General features: G+C 33.0%; 2 protein-coding genes and 1 long non-coding RNA gene across 5 annotated transcripts in view; 1 reads left to right on the plus strand and 2 right to left on the minus strand.

The window, feature by feature from the left end:
- Nucleotides 1-423: 423 nt before the first annotated feature.
- LOC103844215 (TBC domain-containing protein C1952.17c) lies at nucleotides 424-4,320 on the minus strand. Its single transcript, XM_009121002.3, is given in 10 exon segments — nucleotides 424-716; nucleotides 837-953; nucleotides 1,114-1,221; nucleotides 1,223-1,294; nucleotides 1,441-1,569; nucleotides 1,645-1,743; nucleotides 1,883-2,035; nucleotides 2,157-2,261; nucleotides 2,358-2,450; nucleotides 2,530-4,320. Coding segments are annotated over 10 exon segments (1,320 nt in total). The 5' UTR covers nucleotides 2,809-4,320; the 3' UTR covers nucleotides 424-551.
- Nucleotides 4,321-4,972: 652 nt separating this feature from the next.
- LOC103844206 (F-box protein At1g80960) overlaps nucleotides 4,973-22,728 on the minus strand; it is a 37,719-nt gene continuing 19,963 nt past the window's right edge. The window contains exons 1-8 of one of the 3 annotated variants that reach the window (XM_009121001.3): nucleotides 11,002-11,184; nucleotides 10,690-10,846; nucleotides 10,523-10,618; nucleotides 10,227-10,303; nucleotides 9,760-9,978; nucleotides 9,076-9,687; nucleotides 8,814-9,002; nucleotides 4,973-8,733 (exon numbers count right to left, since the gene is read on the minus strand). In XM_009121001.3, the coding sequence (XP_009119249.1) occupies nucleotides 8,431-8,733; nucleotides 8,814-9,002; nucleotides 9,076-9,687; nucleotides 9,760-9,978; nucleotides 10,227-10,303; nucleotides 10,523-10,618; nucleotides 10,690-10,846; nucleotides 11,002-11,163 (1,815 nt within the window). In that variant the 5' untranslated portion in view covers nucleotides 11,164-11,184 and the 3' untranslated portion in view covers nucleotides 4,973-8,430. Of the gene's footprint in view, nucleotides 8,734-8,813; nucleotides 9,003-9,075; nucleotides 9,688-9,759; nucleotides 9,979-10,226; nucleotides 10,304-10,522; nucleotides 10,619-10,689; nucleotides 10,847-11,001; nucleotides 11,185-22,728 lie in introns of those variants that run through there. The other 2 variants (XM_033282301.1, XM_033282302.1) reach the window with 2 other exon arrangements.
- On the plus strand, nucleotides 14,463-17,218 carry LOC103844210. The gene is made up of 2 exons (XR_004452575.1): nucleotides 14,463-14,655; nucleotides 14,762-17,218. It is a non-coding gene; the product is annotated as an uncharacterized LOC103844210 (long non-coding RNA).

Below are 22,728 nucleotides of genomic sequence, written 5' to 3' on the forward strand. Positions count from 1 at the left end.
GTAAAAAGCTTTTGTGTGACAACAAATAAATGGTATTTCATCTGTCAATGGACAAGTTTTTTCTTTTTTACTTTTTGGACAAGTTATTTATGTATGCATTGCCTACCCAACTGCCCTATTGATCTCATCCAACAGAAAGAGAACAATATGTTGTAAATATAGTTGAAGAGTTGGGAACCTATGACACCAATTATTATATACCAGTCGTTGAATTGTGTTCATCATATAATCAATGTTATAAAAACCAATCAAATACCGGTTATTTAGAAAACCAAAAGTTGAGAGAAACGTACCGATTTGGTTTATTAGGTTACTTTGTCTTACAAATTAGCCGTGAACTTATTTCCAAATCTACGAATTTCACATGGTGTTAGTTGAAGTATACTAACTTCTTTTTTTTCTTTCACTAAGAATGGAAAATCGCCAGACACAAGACCGTAACAAAGAAACATATTTGCGCTTTAAAGATCGAAAGCAAACGGGCCGTGTAATAAACAAACAGAGAAGGTATATATGTAAACTAAAGATGGTTAAATCAAAAGAAAAGACTTTTAAATTAACAATTTGGAGCGAAGTTTATTAGCTACAGACAAGAGATGGCTGATGTTGGTAGTTGGATAATGTTGAAGTAATTTCATATTCGATGTGAAATCTCCAGCGATCAACCTCTTCCTCACCAGTACCAGCATCGCACAACATATCCCCAGTAAGCTTTCCTGCAACGAATACAAGATACTTTGAGTTCTATCATTCAAGCCAAACACTAGTGAAGCTTGCCCATATATTGATTTGAGTTCAGACATGTGTCAACGTGAGAAGATATGGGCAAATCTTACCAGAGGACCTTCGGGGTCGCTTAAGAGTGGATCCCATATGTGAAGAGAGTCAAAGAAGCTAAACTCTTGTGTAAGGAGGAGAGTGATCCACCTAAATGCATAGAACTGTGGGTTTACCTGTAATAATCAATATAAATTACACAATGTCAGTTATCTCAGAAGCTATAGTTCATTTCTACTATCCTGTACAAGAGAGAACAAAAATAATAAAGTAGGACTGTAATAGCAGAATGACAATTATGTTTTGTCGCAACAGAGATTAAAAACAATGTCTTACTTTGGTGGTGATCTCTAAATGACGCCAAAGTTCCTCATCATGCTTCCTAACAAGTTGCGAGAGCCTTGTTATTGCAGACCGGATTCCAACCACACTATTGTCAAGTTGTTTGACAGTAGAAGTCTCTAAATCCACTCAACAGTTCAACAAAGCAGAAGAACGCATCAGCTTCAGCATGGGACTGCATTAATTTTCATTGAGTTTAATAGATATTTTGAAGATTATGAGAATCTAAACTTGCACTGTTATCTTGAAAGTATATACCCTATCATATCAAAAGTAGTTAAAAATGTAGCAAAAAAACAAAATAAAGAAGATTCTACTTACTGAACTATCCTCATCAGGATCGTTACGTAAAATATAAAAGATAGGTGCCAAAATTTCGTTCATCCCTTGAACATATCTGATGCCTTGATTTAACTTGGCAAACACAAGCAATATATTCTTCATAGACTCCTACACGAGATCAGTGAGCTTGATTAATCAACAACAGGTGATAATTTGCTAATGAGAAGACAAAAAAAGGGTTACCTGGTTAGAACGTGCAAAGGATGATCCAGTAGAGAAAAATGGTATGTCTGGATGTGTACGCTTGACATCTTTATCTATTTGTTCGATTGTCTCAGTATCCTATATTAATAAAACGAACTGATGTTGGAACTCTTGGACAAATTGAATAACATAGCATTAATCCTGTCCTTAAGTGATGTACTGAAGAGATTTAAACAATGAATGACCTTGCCAAGGATGCAATAGAGTTATATAGTACCTGGAAGTATGTATTCCAGATGCTGGCCTTGCGTAGGCTCAAAGGATGGTCCTCGTCAGTAATTCTGGATCGAGAAAGCATGCATCGGCTTCCAGTCTTCAACTCATAATTGTCAAATCCCTTTGATCTCACCAACCTCCATGTGATTTCTGACTAACTACCACAGAATCATTTCGATGAACTAACAAAGTTCACTAAAATGGAGGATAAATCCAAATACCAGTAATCAAATTCACTAGACATAGCACGCAAAATCAAGAGCATGATCACTTACAGGACTGGTGAGAAGCTCATCCTTATAGTGTTTGTACTGATATCTCTTTTGTTTCAATTCACTTGACCAGAGTGAACGTTCAGGTGGTAAGTATCCAAGCAAAAGCTACCAAATAAAAAAAAAATCACATTTCTAAATTAGCCTAAGTTTTGTTTTTTTTCATGCAAAATCAAAATATATCTTTGTGATAAGATACAAAACCTTCCAAACAGTAGATCGGATTCCAGGAGAATCAGGCAAACTTTGCAAAGCAAGACTCCTCAACTCCTTCATATTGATCACCTTCTTCGATAACTACTAATCAAAACCAAATCAATTAACAATTCAAGAATCTTTAGATAAGTTAATAAAGGAATGAAGGTTTGCAATTGACCTCCGCTGAGAGATGAGCTTGGCGGGAAAAGTCCTCGCCGGACGGAACAACGCCGGAGATGATATTGCTACCGTTGTTCCTCTGTCTAGGAGAAGCTGTGGAGGGCGGAGGAGCGGGATTGAGCCTGGAAGCGACAGAAATCGATTCCGACTCTTGCTCCTCCTTCATTTTGGCGGCGGGGGAATGGAGGAGGAGATGGTCGTCGTTGAAAGACGACGGCGGAGGAGGTGCAGACCACATGGTGCTATTCAACCATTCCGGCACCTTTTTCCTCACCATCTCTTATTGATGGATGTTCAATGTTTCTTTCTCCTCTCCTCTTCTCTGAGAAAGAAGAGAAAGAGAGGGACCTTAACGGCAAATAAACAAGTCTTTCACAAATTTAATATTTAATTTAATCACACATGTACCCTCGATATTATTGATTCTCTACATATTTAACCCTTTTCTTTCTCTTGATTCAAGTCCCCCCCGCCCTTTTGTTTGATTGGGAGATGCTGAAACTTTTATTGTTATAGTCAACTAATGGTAACGACATAGAGCAACAATAACCATAACGAGTGATTACCTCATCAGAAGTGGCATAGTAGCATTTGTTCTCATGTGATAGCTATACTTCACATACACCTACCATGTGTTTTGGTCGTTCTCTTCAATAATACATTTCACAAATACATATATTAACATCTGTTTAGTCATATAATCTTATCTTATAGAAATTTTAATATGTGAACCTGATGAGATGATGTTGCTGTTGGAACATTACTTGAATTCATTCTTGTCAACAAGATGTTCAGGAGGAACAGGACCGTCTCAAACTCTAAAAAAACCCTGTTCAAAAAAAAATATGACTTTTTTTACTAATCTGAAATAATTTATGTTTTTCTTGCAAAATATTGTTATACTATATAATAAATACACCAATCTAATTTGAGTGGAAGAAACATCTTTTGGTTTTATAATTAAAACTTTATGAAAATTACCTCTCTGAAACTATGAACTTTTCAGTTTTTTTTTTCTTTTGATTTTTTCTGTATCCACAATCATGAGCTATAATCTATAAGAAAATTAATAGAGCAATAGAACATGGATAATGGTTAGACCAAAAGCGGTAGATTCTTGATTTGATTAAACAAGAAGTTGGAGACTCTTCATTTTTCTTCTCTATAGAAGCTTAGACTAGTCATTCTTCTTTGTGTTTACTATTTTTTGTAAAAATTGCTGAAAATTATACTCCCTCTGTTTCATAATACTTGATGTTTTGTAATAGTGCACAAAGATTAAGAAAATTACATTTTTCTAGAAAAATATTTTAAAGATATAATTTTAACATCAATTAATCAATAAAAAAGACTGTAAAATCTAATTGGTTGAACAGTTTCCAATAAAGTTAAAGTTAACCTTAAAATCTCAAAACTACCTTAAAATCTTAAAACTTCATATAAATTAAAACAAAACAAACCTTCTAAAACATCATCTATATTGAAATGGAGGGAGTATATTTCTCTTCTTATTTATAATCACTAATTAAATAATAGTTTCCTAAATATAATCAAGTTAGAATATTAACTTTCTAAATTTATATTGAATATCAAATCAAACACCAACAGCTATTTTTTACTTTCCAAAATATATAAATTGATATAAACGTTCATTTTTTCATGACTTATTGCATTTTTGTTAGTTATGTAAACAAAATTTATTGGTTAATAAATACGAAAATTAAATTTAAATATAGCAATCTGATTTTTAATAAATATATGATTTTAAATTTATAACTATTACTAAAATAATAAAAAATTATGGACCCTCTAAAATTTTAGACCCTCTAAAATTTTAGATCCTATTCGACTGCTCCACTTACTTGCATGTGCTAAAAGACGGCCCTGAGGAGGAACAAAGAGAGTTGTTAACAAAATGCTGGATCATTCTTGTCAACAAGATGTTTGCATATTTTTGACACTTTCACCGGTGGGGGAGATTGCAGAGACGGTGCTTCAGCGCGGTGGGGTTGAAAGAGGACAGTGTGATGTTTCAGTGTTAACTTAGCCGTCCACGTGTTATGTAACTGATACATATGTAACGACGTTATAAAGTTCGACCTTACACGTATGTATTTAGAATTGAATTGGGCCTGGGTCTTTTTTTTAGGTTGAGCATGTGCTATATATTTATACCTTTTTGGGCTTCAATATAAATGTTGGAAACAAGAAATCAAAAATTCAAATTAGGCATGATTTTGGCGTAAAAAACTGATTTCCTGTTACTGATTCAAGAAAAAAAATGATTTCCTGTTAAAAGTAAATTAATTAAGAACATGGTCTAAATATAAAATTTAAGCTAAATCATTTACTCACGAAACCCTAGTAGTCAAAAGAGAAAGAGAGTTTTTTTATAGTTTTAAACCGATGGCCTTTTATAGTTTCAACATCGGCTTGTTTGATTTGTTTTGTTTTTTATCTTTGATTTGTTTTACTTCCTTACACTTGGTTTATTTGATTGCCAATTTATTTTAAATCTGACAAAAAAAAATTATTGTTCTTTTCTATGTTTCCTCCAGTGTATTTGGTAAAAAAACTTCGGTTCAATTAAACCGTTTAGAAAAGGTAATTGAAAGATCTACTATTAATGGTGGCAACAGGTCTTATCGGCTTCAATCCTTGATGGTGATGGAGTTCTTGCTGGAAACTATAGTTACTTCGAAAGGCAACAAGAAATTCTATGGAACGGTATTTCTTTGATTATGTTATTATCAATAGAAAAATATAAAGAGTTGTCTTGTCTCGGTGACTCCTAGTGGAATATTAAAAAGAGTGGCAATCGTTCTCAATTTAGTCTGAAACTTAGGAGGGCTTATTGGAATAGGTATTTGAAAGAATTTCAGTTTTTAATCAAATCTTCTCTTATTGGATTTGGTATTTATAAAAGTTCCAATAAATTCAAGGTTATTGGATTAGCCATTTATACAAATCCCATAAAATCTTCCCTTATTGAAAAACTGGGATTTCATCAATGATATTTATCAAAAGTTATTTGGGATTATCTAAAAAATAATTTGTAGTTAAAATTTAGTCATAACAAAATACCACCTAATGAGATGGTATTTCAAAAAAAAAAATAGTTACTTCATCCTCTTCGATTAAAACCAAAAAGTGATCAACCCTAATTGAAAATTAGAACAATGGAATCGTCCTATGTTATATGATGATAAATCAATTATATAAAAACACCATAATGTTTGATGAATCCAGTAATTTCCATGAATCTGATAGTTTACGGTAGTTTATGTTGTTGTAGGTTACTTTACTTCTCTAGCTTCGGTGACAGAGGTTTGATAGATGGATTACTTTCTTGCCTCTCAAGGATTAGTTTTATGTAGTTATTAGATTTGTCTGTTTGATGAATGTACAGATTGGCAAATTGCTAAGTCAGAGAAGTGTGGTTCACCAATGCAACCCCCAAGGTATTCATTTATCACTTGTCTGGCTGTACGTAACCGTCTCTCCACGGGAGATAGGTCTAAGCATTGGGGATGGGTCAGAACTCGGACTGTGTTCTCTGTTCTGGTGAAGAGGAGACCATATCTCACTTATACTTCCAATGTGGCTATACGGGGGTTGTATGGAGAAATCTAGTGGAGCAACTTCTAGGACTGGAGTTTATAAAGGATTGGGATAAGATTACTTCAGCTTCTAACTCAGTCAGGAGCAAGCCGAGTTAAGCTTTTTCTTCTACGTTATGCCTTATAATGCTCACTCTATCATGTCTGGAGAGAAAGAAACAATAGAAAGTGTCATCTCCGTTCCCCTCCACCTCCTTTTTTCCGATCCCTCCCCGATGCCACCTCTCTCCCGATGCTACTTCCCTCTTACCACCTCCTAATCACTAACCTTCTTCTTCCAAAGAATCCATTTATCTTGATGACTCGATAGTGTCAACTTTCTCCACTCCGGTGTGTTCTATAGCAACATCTCACCATATACAGTCTCATCGAAACAAGACCTTCCTCTTTATACTAGTTTCTCAACACCTTATAAGAACACTATTATTTCACAGTAATATGCTGTCTTTAAAAACCTTATCAGACACATTTGACAATCACCGGGACATTATTAATGGGAATTTTGTTTCCATATACTCTCTGCATGCAATGAAAATGGATGAGTTTGGGGCAAAAGGAATGAGAATCAAAATTAAAGAAGAATGTCTTGTTACGGATACAAATTAAAATTATAAGCTAACTTTCCTATTGACACGTAATTTAGGTTTATTGTATATGTTGGCCTCTATAAAATTGATTCTTTGCTGATGAGAAATAACCAGTTGCTCACGTTTTAGTTGAAGTAATTAAATGATCAGATGTTAAACCATTCGTTCTGAATGGTTTGAAATATTAAAAAAAAAAAATTCAAAATTGTTTCTTTGTTTGTTTTTGTTTTAGAATTGTACCAAATTCCCCATAAAGTCTCCATCAAAATCTTTAAAAACCCACCAAATCCCACCAAATCTAAAACCCTTAAATATTTCTCAAATCCCTAGTTCAATAAGCCCCCTTAATGTTTTTGGATTAATACGAAGATTATCTCTCTTGAGATTCAATTATTCTAGAAACAAATATGAAGTTTTTATATAAAAAATCTTTAGTCATACACAGTCCTGGTCATACATACGCAAAATAGATGTGTGCTACTTTACTTTGGATCCCTACTGGTGTATTCATTTTTTTATTTTTGTTTTGGTAATTTTCATTGTTTAGCAATACAATCATGTCAAAAAGTTCAAATTATAGTTCTAAAGCTAACAAGAAAATATAAGCTCAATAAAATGGGTCATGGCCTTTTCCAATCGTGTTGAAAAAAAAAGCTGTCGGAGATGTGTTTATTTATTAAGTGAACCTACAAAAAAATTTCTTTTGACAGGTGACATTTGTATTGGGTTGTATGTATAAGAATTGAGCGGTTATAAAAGACAATTTCCTTTTTGATTCTCTCTTCACTCTCCACATGAGCAAACCAGTTCTTCCAATTATTCTGGCGGTTTTTTTTGAGGATGAACTGGATATCAAAGAGGAAGAATTCCTATCTGCAGCATGCCGCATAATCAAGGTACTTCTTCTCACTCTAGTCTCCATTTCCCCAACTTGACAGAGACCATGATGGCAATGTTACAGAAAGACTCATGGGCATACTCAATGTGAACGTCTTCTTCGCAGCGTGTATTGGTCATAAAGAAACCAAAGATGATAAACACTGGATGAAAAGATATGTTTATTGTTGCTCTTAGACATTAAACCGATATAGTTTGGTATTCATGAGCCATTTCAAACTGGAGTTGAGTTTGTAGTCTTTTCGTTTTCTTCTCTATTTGTGCATTCATTAATCATACAATGACTAAAGAATGCCATTTCCCAGTAAAATATCCATAGATTATATACCTTATCATATTATTAGAAGTTTTAAGAGAAATATGAGGATAACAATAATTTTTTATATAACAAATATAGTACACAAAGATCAAAATAAGTTTAATTGAAATGATATATGACACTTGTATCTTGGGATTAACTAATCTAAATTTAAGATTTGGAATTAAGTACAGAGTTTAGAATTTTTTTAAATATATAATTTAAATTTAAATAATAATCTTAAAAATAGTTTAAAAGAAATTCAGATTCAAAATAAAATTTCAAAAAAGTTTGAAAAAAGAAAATTGAAAAAACCAAAAAAAATAAATTAGATTAAGGTTATATAACAAAGGTTTAGCATTTTCAATGTTTCGTTTTTTGCCATTCGCTTTTTACGAGACTTGTGTGCTAACTAAGTCCTCCTGCTAAATATTTTGTTGACTAATTCTTGCAACTGTAAAATATTTCAAAAGTAGATTGAAAAGATATAAATTCCGTCAGAAACATTTGATCATTAGTTGGTCTTCTTCTGTTTGAAGCGCTCTTAGCTTATCCACTGCAGCTTCTATCTCCAACTTCTTACTTGCAGTAAACGCCGACGTCTTTATCATCATCTTATCCACCACCGTCCCATGCTTGATCAAACAGGACACAAAGGCAAATTCTTCCTCTGAACCGCTGAAGTTAGGCATCCATAGAGCATTCACGCGGAATTTAGCATTGGGGAACACAGCATTATTGTTATTATCCTCTTCCCACAACTTCTTCTCCCAAGACTCATTAGGAGCATTCTTGTTATCCTGCACAACAGACCAAGCAACATTTCATGAATCGTAGCTTGTTAAAAGCAAATTAGTCTGAATCAAGCATACAAACATACCTTAAATATGATCTCGAGTACCAACATTTCACAAATCCATAAACGTAAGACTTGTCGTAACCTCTCAACTTCTGTCCGATTCATTAAATCTATACTCACCGACATTGATTTAAGCACATCTCCAATCGATTCACAAAGCCCACCGGATATGTTGTTCATAAATTCTTCATGCACAATGCTTTTTTCCTCCTGATCAAAACACAAGGAACCAATAGCTTAATAAACTAATTTTCTATGTATACATTCAAAAGTTCATTATTACCTTGGATATATAGTAGCTGATTTGTGGTGCGAACCTCCCTGCAACCCAAAAGTTATTAGTAAACTGGACTTTGGGGGATGAAAGGAAAAAGTCCTTCTTCCCAAAAGAGGTATCTTCAACGACGAGGATGTCTAGACTAGTTGATGACACTTCAAGGCCACCAATGTTACGCTTAAGCAACACATGCACGAGCTTCAATTTGCTGTTCTTAATCTTCAAAGGACCCCTAGTCTCGTAGAAGCACCTGATGTTTAATACAAGCACCTCGAGAGAAGGGCAAGATGAGAGTAGCGTATTAAAGACTTCAACGTTGGTGGCTTCGATCAATACAAGTTTGAGGGTCCTAAGATTAGAGCAGTTTCTAAAGGGATCTGAGCTTGTGAACATGTATGAACTTAGCGAGAGTGACATGAGGCTTGGATGGGAGAATGAGTCTGAGGGAAACTCGAAGACTTTTCCACAACCATCATAATGGCGGTTCAGTGTGAGAACTCTGGTGTGTTTCACGCTAGTGAATATTTGAATCCAAATATCGAGAATTCCAGTTCGACCTTGGGATGAGGAATAATTGAGTACACAGCTCTCTAATTGTCCAAGATGTTTGATTATAACCTTTGAGAAACCACCAAAGAGTAAGTGAGAGCATGCCAAAAAATGAAAAACTGGTCATAAAAGGGAATATACCTTAGTAATCAATGTATCATCTGGATTGGGCTCCTCACAGAACTCTGTGGAACTATTAATCTTTGGCTTGTCGAATTCAAGATGAGACACGTGCTTCCACACATGTTCCCATCGTGTCGACAAAACACTCGTCCTTATGGCTTCTTTGGTAGAAAGTCTCGATAATATCATCAGCAATACATCATTCGAGAGTTTGCTGATCCAATCAACGCTTTTCACCTGCTCAGATCATACAAACAATTTGGTTATGAGAGAGTTACATGTATAATGTTCGCACTTTCAATTTCATTATGGTTATGATTATTTTCCAATCAAAATCAAAGAAAATAACATCTCCCTCAAATTAGTCTGCTGATATAAACAAAAATAAAAAAAATTAACATATAATATTGTCACATTCAGGATTGGAGAACAATAAAACAGTTCAGAAAAGACATTTTTTGCTGAAAACCAAACTATTGACAAACCTTTGGCAATTCATCAACGTCAGGATCATTCTCATGCTCCACCATCCAATTAACTGCAGCCTCGAGACTTGCATTACCTGAAGAGGTGAAGACCAAATTATGTTACAGAAAGTAACAACACTCATTCAATAAGCTTAATACCTATTAAGATCAGCCTTATGTTTTAAAGCTTTCAGGCACAAAACCCTTTTACACTTTCAGATAATTCTTAGGGAGATATTAAAAAACGTGAAGTAAGCTGTACAAAAGATTAAAATAGGAGCCCACAACCAATAGTGAAAACGCTAGAACTTTACCAGAGTAGTGGAGTGCTCGGGTAGCACGAGCTTTAGGGAAGCCCATCGCTTCAAGTTCCTCGAGTATGTTTTTGTCAACCTCTGGAACAACCATCTCTGCAGTAAAGAGATAGATAGACCATAAGAAATAACGTTGAACTTCATATGCGTAAACATTTACAAATTACCTTCAGCAGCATCTCCACTACCACTAGAACAATCATCAGGGTTGTCAATCTCCACAGCAGGCTTAGGAGCTGCTTCTAAGCTGGTGGATTTAACTGTCTCCATTATCTTATCCACAAACTCAGTATGCCCCGTTCTTTTCGTATGCAACTCGCTTTCCTTCACAGTGTATATAATAATAACGAGAAAATAATCAAAATACTGTAGTCATGCAATTCACATGCAATCAAACCAAGGAACTTGTAACAACCACCGATAAAATCAGATTCAAATTCATAAAGAAAAGATTTGGTGAGAGAATCGAAGATCAGTACGGTTCTGGAGCGGCAAGGCTTGCAGCAAGTAGTGCAAACGAGATTGAGCACAGCCTCGGTGGACTCAGCGAAATTGGAGTGATGAGAGGTGATCTCCGCATGCTCCTGAGCCTCCTCCACCGACTTCAGCAGCTCACCAAAATTGAACGATACTCCTCCCATGGCTACGATCAATCTCACGGACACTTTTGTTTTTTTTTTGGTCAGCAATCTCAACGACTAGGTTTCAGAAACTCCGCCCGTTGCTTGGGGAGTGAGGAAGGGGGCGTTTTAATCATCTCTACTGCCGGTTCAATTTAATATAAAAATAATTGATTTTATCGGTTAAGCATTCGGTACGCAAGTATTGGTTTAGTTATCATTTACTCAAATATTTTCAGGCATGTTATTTATCAGAAACTCATTGAAGAGATGAAAGCTGAAGCTATGAAGACTGCCATGGGAGCAAGTGAAGAAACAGTGCTGCTGAAGAATGCTGCCTGTGAGAGGGTTGAGGCGAAGATGAAATCCAAAAATAACACTATCCTTCAAAATTACATAAACCGTAACACTATGTTTAGATAAGCGTTCACCAACGGTGATATAACAAAGGTTTAACATTTTCACTAGTTATCATGGTTTCGTTTTTTTTCTTTCCATTTGATGATTTTCAAGCGGACACTTTACGAAAAGAAAAAAAAAATTGACAACCGTAAAATATTTCAAAAGATTTTGAAACAAAATAAATTCCATCAGATAAATTTGATTATGAGTTGGTCTTTTTCTGTTTGAAGCACTCTTAGCTTCTTCACCGCCTCTTCTTCACCGCAGCTTCTATCTCCAACTTTTCCTTGCAGAAAACGATGCAGTCTTTATCATCATCTCATCTACCACCGTCCCATGCTTGATCAAACAAAGGCAAACTCTTCCTCCGAACGGCTGAAGTTAGGCATCCACAGAGTTTTCGCGCGGAATTTTGCATTTGGGAACGCAACATTGTTGTTATTATCCTTTTCCCACAAATTCTTCTCCCAAGACTCATTAGAAGCATTGTTGTTATCCTGCACAACATACCAAGCAACGTGTTGTTAAAAGCTAACCAAGACTTAGTAGTAGTAATCATTCTTCAACTTTAAAGCAAGCACATACCTTAAATGTGATCTCGAGTACCGTCATTTTACGAATCCATAAAACCAAGACTTGTCGTAACATCTCAACTTCTGTTCGATTCATTAAATTTATACTCACTGACATTGATGCAGCCATAAGTGCAATCGATTTACAAAGCCCACCAGATATGTTGTTAACAAATTCTTCATGCACATTGCTTTTTTCCTCCTGATCAAAACAATGTCAAACTCAAAATCAGACACCTTAATAATTAATTTTCTATATATTCAAATTCATTATTTGAAACAAGACATTTACCTTGGATATGTTGTAGCTGATGTGAGGTGTAAAAAAATTCTTACTAAATTGGAGTCTGGGGGAGCAGAGGAAAAAATCATCATTCCCAAAAGTTGTATTTTGGATGACGAGGATATTTAGACTAGTTGATGACACTTAAAAGCCACCAATGTTATCCATAAACAACACATGCAAGATATTCAATTTGTTGTTCTCAATCTTCAACGGGCCCCCAATATCGTAGGTGCATGTGGTGTACAGTACAAGCACCTCAAGAGAAGGGCAAGATGAGAGTAGTGTATAAAAGACTTCAACCTTGGTAGCGTTGATTAAATAAAGTTTGAGGGTCCTAAGATTAGAGCAGTTTCTAAAGGGATGTGAGCTTCTAAAAATGTATAACCTTAGCGAGAGTGACATGAGGCTTGGATGAGAGAATGAGTCTGATGGAAACTCGAAGCTTTTCCAGTTCGATCCCAACAATCAAAATGGCGGATGAGTGTGAGAACTTTTGAGTGATTGAATCCAAGTATTGAGAATTCCATTTAGACCACGGGATGAGGAATAATTGATCACACAGCTCTCTATATGTCCCTGATGATTGTATATAACCTTTGAAAAACCACCAAAGAGTAAGTAAGAGAATAAGAGAATGCCAAAGAAAAAGAAAAACTAACTGACAAAGGGAACCTACCTTAGTAATCAATATGTCATCTGGATTGGACCCATCAAGCAGTTTTGTGGAATTAGTAGTCTTTGGCTTGTCAAATACAAGATGAGACACTTGTTTCCACACATGCTCCCATTGTTTCGACACAATACTGGACGGCTTCTTAAGTTGTTATGAGAGTTACAAGTAATAATGTTTGCAGTTTCAATATCATTATGCTTAGCCCATATTATTTTTCCAATCAAATATCTAAGAAAAAACCATCTCCTATCAGCGGATCCAATTAAATATTTTACCTGATTAGATGATGATGATGATCTATCCATATATGGTTGACAAAAATTTTCTTTAAAATTTGCTGATCATGAGCAAGCCGGTGGATAAAGAGATTATTTTCAGTAACCGGACCAGACCAGTCCTCGCTTTTTAACCGGTTCCAGGCTGTAGTAAAAATTGGATTTGAATTAAATTGGCTAACCCGATTAAAACCTTGTCAAATCGTTAAAACCAATGACTGGGATCGATATAAAAGCACCACTTTTTCAAATTCAAATTAAAAAACTAAAAACTGCATTTTTAAAAAATAATGTCATGAAATATGTTTTATATAGTAACTATCTAAATATATCAGTTTTCATTATATTTTATATTATTTTGAAGTTTTCATTTTATTTTCATATTATTTTGAAATTTTTGAAATACTTTTTTCTTCAATTGATCTTGATTTTGTTTGGTAATTTGATTCACTCCATTTTTTTCTTTTCCAAATGTTTCTAGAACTCAATAGCAACTGCAATGGTGATGATCCTAAAAGAAAGATGTGAACACTTGATCTCAACGAGTTCATTGCTTCATGTCTGGCTTGCAGATGAAACTTTGGAGATTACCATTGAAAGAGAAACAGAAACACATCAACTTTGGTCAAATCTTATTGCTCCAACTTTCTTCCTAGCTGAGCCAAGAGATGATTGGTGTGAAATATGTAAACACAAGCCATAACATAGTACATATATAGTATATATTATGAAAATGCATAACATATATACTAATAAAAGTTATGTAACAATACTAATGTTTTATGAATATTATTTAATAAAAGTTATCTAAAAATAATTATGTTTACATATGAACTTTAATAGAATTATATAACAATCTATACAATACTAAAAGGCCAATATACTCATCGTTTAGACCCTCCACGTTGGATCAGATAATCATCCAATAGAAACGCTGCTTTCCGCCACGTCACACATATATGGGCTTGCACGATTTTTTTGTTTTCTGTAGGTTATGGACTCTTCTTTCTGGGCCGCAGTGCAAACCAAAAGAAAGCCCATCTCGCCTACCTCTTCTTCCTGATTCGCCTTTCTAAGGTTCATCGTCACTTTGACCCAAAAAAAAAAAGTGTTCATCGTCACTAATCTTCGCGTCAGAGTTTGTTCATGTCGTTCCCGTTTCGATTCTTCACCTCCCAACGGTTACAAGTCTCATTGATTCAACATAATTAACCAAAACTTAGCTCTTCCTGGCCACTACAACCAAGATCTCGCTTTCAAAGACTTTTATCTAGCTTCAAGGCGGTGACTCTCACCTATAAAAACGTATGGCTTGGCTTCATCTTTGAGCATCATCCTCACAGATCCTAAAATTGAGAGAAATATTATATTCTGTATAATGGCTGCCTCATCTGTCTTGCTCTCTGATTAGGAGGCTGGAAGTTGTTCTTCTTACACGGTGGAGGTTCGGCTGCTCAGATTCTGGAAAGCAAGAATGTGATCATGTTTGATTTTTTCGTGGTTGAATCTAAACGTGATCGTGTTTGACTTAGTAATTCACTATGAGACTTACCAGAAATCTCTTGCGGAGCACCAAAACCCAGATACGTTGAAGAGGCTGAATGCGGCTGATAGAGCCAAGAAGATTTGCTGCATCAATAGTATTTTGATCCCACTATTGGTGAGGCAAAGCGTCAAAAAGGTAATCTGGTTTTGCAGTTCTATCTTGGTAAAGCGAGTTATACTAACATCATTTTGTGTTTGTAATACAGGTAATAAGTTATTCAAGGAGCAGGAGTATCATGATGCTGTGAGACATCACACTGAAGCTATACAAAGAAATCCAAAAGAACCAACAGTAAGTCCAATTCTAATCATCTTATATGTACTTAACTGTTGTGTATAAAGGCTTCACTGTTACGTCTTCATTTCGGTTTAGAGCGAACCAGTGAGCTAAGATTTTTTTTTTTTCTTTTCTTCCAGACTAGGCCTAGGGGAATGCAAGACCAGGGAATCAAGAACATTCTCACAGATCTGTAATGAGACAGGTAATGAGACAAACTTTGATCTCTAGATGTCTTCTCCATTTACAAATCAATGTTTGGTTATTTGTTGCAGCAATCCGTCTTGATGTTAATGATATCTCACCAAAATCCAAACTCTTTTAACAGATTCTGTATGATTTCAGGAGAATTCACCAGCAGCACAACATGCACACCCGATGATCATGATCAAATCCAAAAGCATATAAAGCTAAACCCAGATTTTTTACTTTTTGTAGCTCTCAAACCAAAATCAAGTTCCACCCATTGTTTCAGGATAATCTGATGTAACATTTTCTTATATCAAATGTGTCTTTATAAGACAGAGACTTGAATTGCTTACATAACTGCAAAGCCCAAAACAAACTCACAAAAATTCTTCAGTACGTAGGGTTAGTTCTGAACAAGAAAAACAAAATGTTAAGCAGCAACTTCTTCATCCTTGGATGAAAGTTCAGAGGATGATGCAAGCTCTTGGTGTTTTGTTGAATGTTCAGTTTAGGACTTACGCAGGATGAAGATGAGGCTCAGGAGGATGAGATACCTACACGAGTAATATAATTCAACAATTATTGAAAGAACAAGAACAAGAGAAAACTAAAAACATGAAAAAAAAAAAACATCAATACCCAAGCCGGATAGTTCTTTTTTTCACAAAGAAGCCGGATAGCTCTTGACGCCTGACATCTCAATATCACTCAAAAGGATGACCAAATTGATTGAGAAAATAAAAAAAGTAATAACAAACAAACAAAAATTGATTACAAAAGAAAGTATATCTCTAATGTAGTCTTATACACAACAAAAACATATACACAATAAAAACATACAAATAAATACAACACGTATCTAATTATTCGATGCTATTAATCTCCAACCACCATCACTACCATCAAATAGTCATATAATCATTAACCATTATTGCTATACATAAATTACTAGCTTAACTAGAGATTTTGCCCGGGCTACGCCCGGGGCTATATACAAATAACATATATTTTATATGTATATTACAATATATTACATCTATGTTATAAAATATAAATAATAAATTGAACTAAAATGAGTAAAACTCACAATTTGTTATCTTCTACTATCTAAAATATGTATGGGATAGTGAACAATGTGAAATTATTAAATAATTTTTTAAACCTAAGTTATTCTCAAAAATATTTTTACATATTTAGTTATTTATAAAATATTTTATTAATCTCAACATCACATTTTTTTTTGTTATATGTGTTATTTATATAATTTGTATGTTTTTATATGTCTCTTATAATATTATAAGTTGGATGATGACTTTCTGTTATCCTTGGCTTTTGAAAATGATAGTTTGCTGATTTCTTCATGATCAGTGTTTGGTTGACGACAGAGATTTAGCCTGGAAATACAAACCCAAAAATCAACTCGACAGGTTCAATCATCAGTCGATTCAAAATAAATAGAAACACCCCAAAAAATCAAATATCAGATCCAATCAATCTTTAAACTACAACTTAATTTGGTTTTGACCAAAAAAATCCAATATCCATATTTTCACTCTATTATTGTGATATATATATATATATAACCATATTATTGTATATTTTCACTGTATGTGTGTTTATGATGATTTGTAAGAGGTGTATATAACAACTTTGATGGTTTTAAAGTATGTTTGGGCGTGAATGGTTTATAAATGTTAAGATTGTTTAATACCTTATTCACATATAAAAATAAAATTGAGTTTTTAGTCATACCCGAAACTTTTGTTTTGAAAAAAATACATAAAAACAATTTAGTTTTTTTATCAAATTTAAAATAAATTGGAAACAATCAAACAAATGAAAGAAATTTAAATAAAACAAATCATCAACGAAGATGCCAGAGCTATAGAAGCCTCTAACCATATTCTTGGATCTACACAAAAATACATTTTTATGGTAAGAGTGTTTTTCGTTTTCCACATGTTAAAATAAACAAAAAGGTATTAACAACTAATTATTTGAACCAATTGTAATAATACTTACATTTAAGAAAAATATTTTTAGCGACTTATATTTATGTAATTATTTTAAATTTCACAGCTCTTCTAAAAATAGGTACTGAAATTTTTGAATATCAAACTATTAAATGTTAAATTTTTAGTATTTATAATTATTATTCAAAAATTATAACATTATAAACATATCACGTATTTTTCTTATGATATTATTATCCGCAAAATCACGGGCAAGCACCTAGTATTAGTTAATCAAAAGTTCCGCGGAGTGGGGTATACTGATCAAAGTTACTTGTTCTCAAGGGTACAAATTCTTAATTTTGTTATTTTTTTTTCAGAAATGGTTAATCTGAACTTTTGCATATATATATATATATATATATATATTGAAATAATATATTTTTTGTTTATAAATTCGTACGTCTTATTTTCTATTTAGTTTAGCCATATTTTTAAAAATATGTTGATCTTTAAAGTTTTATTGTTTTGGTTTATTTTATCATGTGTTTTAACTTTTTAATAATAATTTGCTCTTTTCCAGCCTAAATTATTTTTAATAGTAAATATAGTATATCATGTTGATTTTGACCCTCTTTTTTTTAATTAATATGAATTAATCATACGAATATATTTATTATATTTAATATTTCGTAATGTGTAAATTTAAAATATATATTTATACTATTATTCACGAATTGATTGTTTACATTAGATCTATATAAACATAAAGAAAACAAATCATTAACGAAGTAGCCAGAGCTATATAAGCCTCTAACCATATTTTTGGAACTACACAAGAACAGGTAAGAGTGTTTTCGTTTTCCATGTGTTAAATAAACAAAAAGGTATTAACAACTAATTATTTGAACCAATTGTAATAATACTTACATTTAAGAAATATATTTTTAGCGTCTTATATTTATGTAATTATCTTAAATTTCACAGCTCTTCTAAAAATATATACTGAAATTTTTTAATATCAACTTATTAAATGTTAATTTTTAATATTTCTAATTATTATTCAACAATTACATCATTATAAAAATATCATGTACTTTTCATATAATATTATCATTTGCGAAATCGTGGACAAACACCTAGTATTATTGTATTATTTTATCAAGAATTCCGCAGAGTGGGGTATACTGAACAAAGTTACTTGTTCTCAAGGATACAAATTTTTATTTTTGTCATTTTGTTTTTTCTGAAATGGTTAATCTGAACTTTTTCATTTATATATATTGAAATAATATAAATTTTATTTATAAATTCGTATGACTTATTTTCTATTTAGTTTAGCCATATTTTTTAAAATGTGTAGATCTTTAAATTTTTATTGTTTTGGTTTATTTTATCATGTGTTTTAACTGTTTAATAATAATTTTCTCTTTTCCAGCCCATAATTTTAATAGTAAATATAGTATATCATGTTGATTTTGAGCCTCTTTGTTTTAATTAATTGAATTAATTATATGAATATATATATATATTGTATTGTGTACATTTAAAATATCTATTTATCTATTTCTACTATTATTTACAAATTTATTTTCTACATTAGATCTCTCACATCAAAAGTTAATTGGTTACTTTAGTTACTGTAGTTGTTACACATAAGAATAATTATATTTATTAGTTTTTCATTCTAAAATATATTATTAACTTTATAACTACAGTATGACACAAATATTATCTTTATAGTTTTCGTTGTTCTTATTCATCCAAGTCTTCTTGGTTTTAGTTTTGTTTCATCCTATAGGTTATAGGTTACACTGTTTGTTTTGTTTGCTACCATTCTCTTCTCCACTTTCATGCTGATATTGGATGTTCTCTTTTCAGTGGTTCAATCATTTAGTGCAGATCAGACATATTACTGGTTAGAGATGCTTGCGTGAAGGGTAATATTGACAACAACAAAGCTTGGTTGCTTATTATTTTGTTGTGTGTTTCTTTCTTTAAATGTAGATATTCTTTGGGTTCTTGACATCTATTTAGATTTTTTCAGTGCATGACTATATCTACTCTTTTATTGTATTTTTATTACGTTAAATGGTTTTGTAAATTCAAAGTATATCTTCTACGTCTTACGTAATGTATGGATGGTTTGTGTCTTATTATTCAACTTGGCTTTTTTTTTGTTTGTTCTTTTGTGCAGTGGGAATGACTCAGAACCATTAGCAGTCAGTCTCTGTTATCAGTCACGGTTATATTTGTAGATGTTGCAACTGATATATTTATTGAGGTTCTCAAGAAAAAGAAGTAGAATCACCATCAGGATGCCATAACCAGTTGTAAAACAACATGGTGCCAGCCCTGACTACGTAAATTTTTCCTGTCCCATCCATACTGCGCATATGTACATTTCTCTATCGAGATTATAGCATGTCCAAAACTTGCTTCTCTGTGGTAGAGTACTTAGGCTGAGGCTCAGTCATTCTGCAGAAATCATATAACACATCTAAAATCTAATAAAAAGGTTGTTTGCAATGACCATAAGTCCTTTATTATATAGCTGACTTGGTAGCAAATCCTTCAATGTTTCCTCCATCACAAATGATGTAGACATGAGCAGATTGATCTTTTAGTGGACTGGAAATGTCATTAACCACGGTGTCTGCTATGTTTGATATGGGTTCATGGTAGTTGATAAAAAAAAAAAGAGTTCATGGTTTCACAGAAGCTCAAAAAATTATCATAATCTATAGTTTAAACGGAGACATAATGAGCTAAAGTTTTGTGTACTTACTGACCTCACGTATGCGTGAACATGACTTGAGAAAAAAACATCTACTTTATTATTGACAAACTACGGCTCACGACTCTCATGGTTTCATGGGAACTTACGCAGTGGTTTCTTGGCTACCACCTTGAGAGCCACTGCTGTAGAAGATCCAGCTGGTTTACCAGCAAGTGACTGAGTTCTCCGGAGTCCACCGGTAGTGTCCAAGAAGACTTTGAACTGAGCAGCCATCATGCCGTACCTTGTTGGGAATCCAAAGACGAACCCATCAGCTTCAGTTAGTTCGTCAGGTGTGAAAATTGGTGATTCACTCTTTGGTGGTGTGCTCATCTTAGAGAGTGCTTATTCTGGAAGCGTCTCTGGTACCTGTGAAACAGCAATTCATCAGGGTCAACGATTCACATGGATTCGTGTAGCCAAGCCTAACTATATCTTGTGAATTGGAAATTCATGTGTCACAAAACATATAAACTAAAACTGCAACACAGGTTATTGAAAAGGATTCACAGCAAGAATATCACCAAAACGACGTGATGCCATAAGAAGGGGTCAGTCCTGAGATTTATGGAACTTGAAACAGTTACTAAATAATCAAAACATATATCTTTGTTAAACAATCTGGAGGACAAATGATAAAACTTTGGAGGCCAATGTTTCATCTTGTTATGCCAATGACCGGTTCAGTTGGCCATAAACCAGCTAAACAACCTAGACAAAAAATTAGAATCTAAACTTGCTAAGCTAAAAGAAACCATCAGCCAAGAATCGAAAATTAAGAAACTTGGATAATGGCAATGGTCCTAAGATTGCCTGAAGCTATTGTCAGAATGTCTTATCCTTTCTTAAAGATTCACAAACTACTTATGACTCAAATCCTAGTGCTGGGTAGAGGACTTGGTAGCTACTTATATTACCCATTTACATAGTTTCTCACAGGAACATAACGAAATACAAAGCCATTATGGAGGGGAAAACAAATCTGACCTGCCATAGTTTGGCTTCAACGCCTTCAGGTCAGTAAAGTATTCCTGAAAAAAATAATTTGATAGTCGATGGAAAGCTTATTTCTTTATCAATGTTTATTTATACCTGACTTTTTCAATGATGACCAAGAGAACTGCAACACCTGAGACAGTTTGTACTCTACACAATTCAAAATTTCTCAAATCAGTCTTTTACAAAGATAATACGGTAGCAATCCCGTAACATCAGGTACATAAAACGATTGATATGTAATCAACGAAAAAACCATCTACACCCTTCGTTAGTTAACCAACGTTTTAGAGAGACTGCGATATATGATTGGTATCTACAGATCAGAATCAAATCAACATACCCATTCCGATCACGGGAACTCCTTCATCGATGTTGATACAGCCGCAATCATTGTCACTGTCATATATCGAAGTTAAATGAAACTGCTCTCCAATCACTGTGAACAAAAAAGGAATCAAAAACGCGAATCGTGAATAAACATATCCACATCTAAAATGAAACCAAATCAACTCAAAATTCAGGAGATGGTTCTCATAGTAGGAAAGCTTACATTTTTATAGTCGCAGTTCCACCTCCTTGCATGAGGGAAGATCGTAGATCGTCGGTGATGGATTTAATAAGGACTTACTGGTAGCTTTTCGAATTCTAAGGAAGAAGATGAAACACGTTCTCAGAACTCAGGTTCCGTCGGAGATGAAAGCAAGTTCAAACCTAGTATCAAAACGACGCTTAAGGCCCAGCTAATCTCAGAACTCAAAAGCCCAAAACGTAACTGAGGTGGACAAACAAACACACCACATTGGTTGAATTTATATGTCGACGTGGACACTCTCCCTGTTGATTATATAATCTTTTAATATAGTATAGATATACGTCTAACAGTATATATATATATATATATATATATATATATATATATATATATATATATATATATATATATATATATATATATATATATATATATATATATATAAGTTATTAGTTTTAAGTATAGTCAGATATTAATAAATAAAAATAAAATTTTTAGATGTTAATATATAATAAATAAATTATATTTAATGAGGTCAGTGTTAAAAATTATTTTCTAAAAATTAATCAGTATCATTTTAGAAAATTAATCGGTAACGTATATAAATTACAAAATTAATAATAAAATAAATAGTGAAACTTTTTTATAAATATATTTAAAATTAATGTTACATATTATTGCGATTAAATTAAACATTTTTAAAGTTACTTTAAATTAGTTTAAAGGGTAATATAAGTATATGTTTTACAAGTATTGTGAACACAAAATCTAAGGTTATTGTAAATGTGGACTTTTAAAAAAAAACTAAAATCAAAAGCTCAACCATCAAACAAGTAATAAAAGGAGGATATAAACCTTAGATAGAGTGTCCACGTAGGCAAAAATAATCGTCCAATGAGAAACTATATTTTTGCCATGTCACCTCCTCTATTTGTTTTTACAAAATGATCCTTTAACTTTTTACTTAAACAATTATAACCAAAAATATTTTTTAGTGAAATATATTATTTATATAATTATATTATTTATTTACATAATAGTTTGTAAAGAAATATTTAGTGTAAATAATATCATAATTTTATAAAATACTAAAATAAATTGGGTT

Source organism: Brassica rapa, chromosome A10 (assembly GCF_000309985.2).
Source record: "Brassica rapa cultivar Chiifu-401-42 chromosome A10, CAAS_Brap_v3.01, whole genome shotgun sequence".
In the NCBI taxonomy this organism is placed as follows: domain Eukaryota; kingdom Viridiplantae; phylum Streptophyta; class Magnoliopsida; order Brassicales; family Brassicaceae; genus Brassica; species Brassica rapa.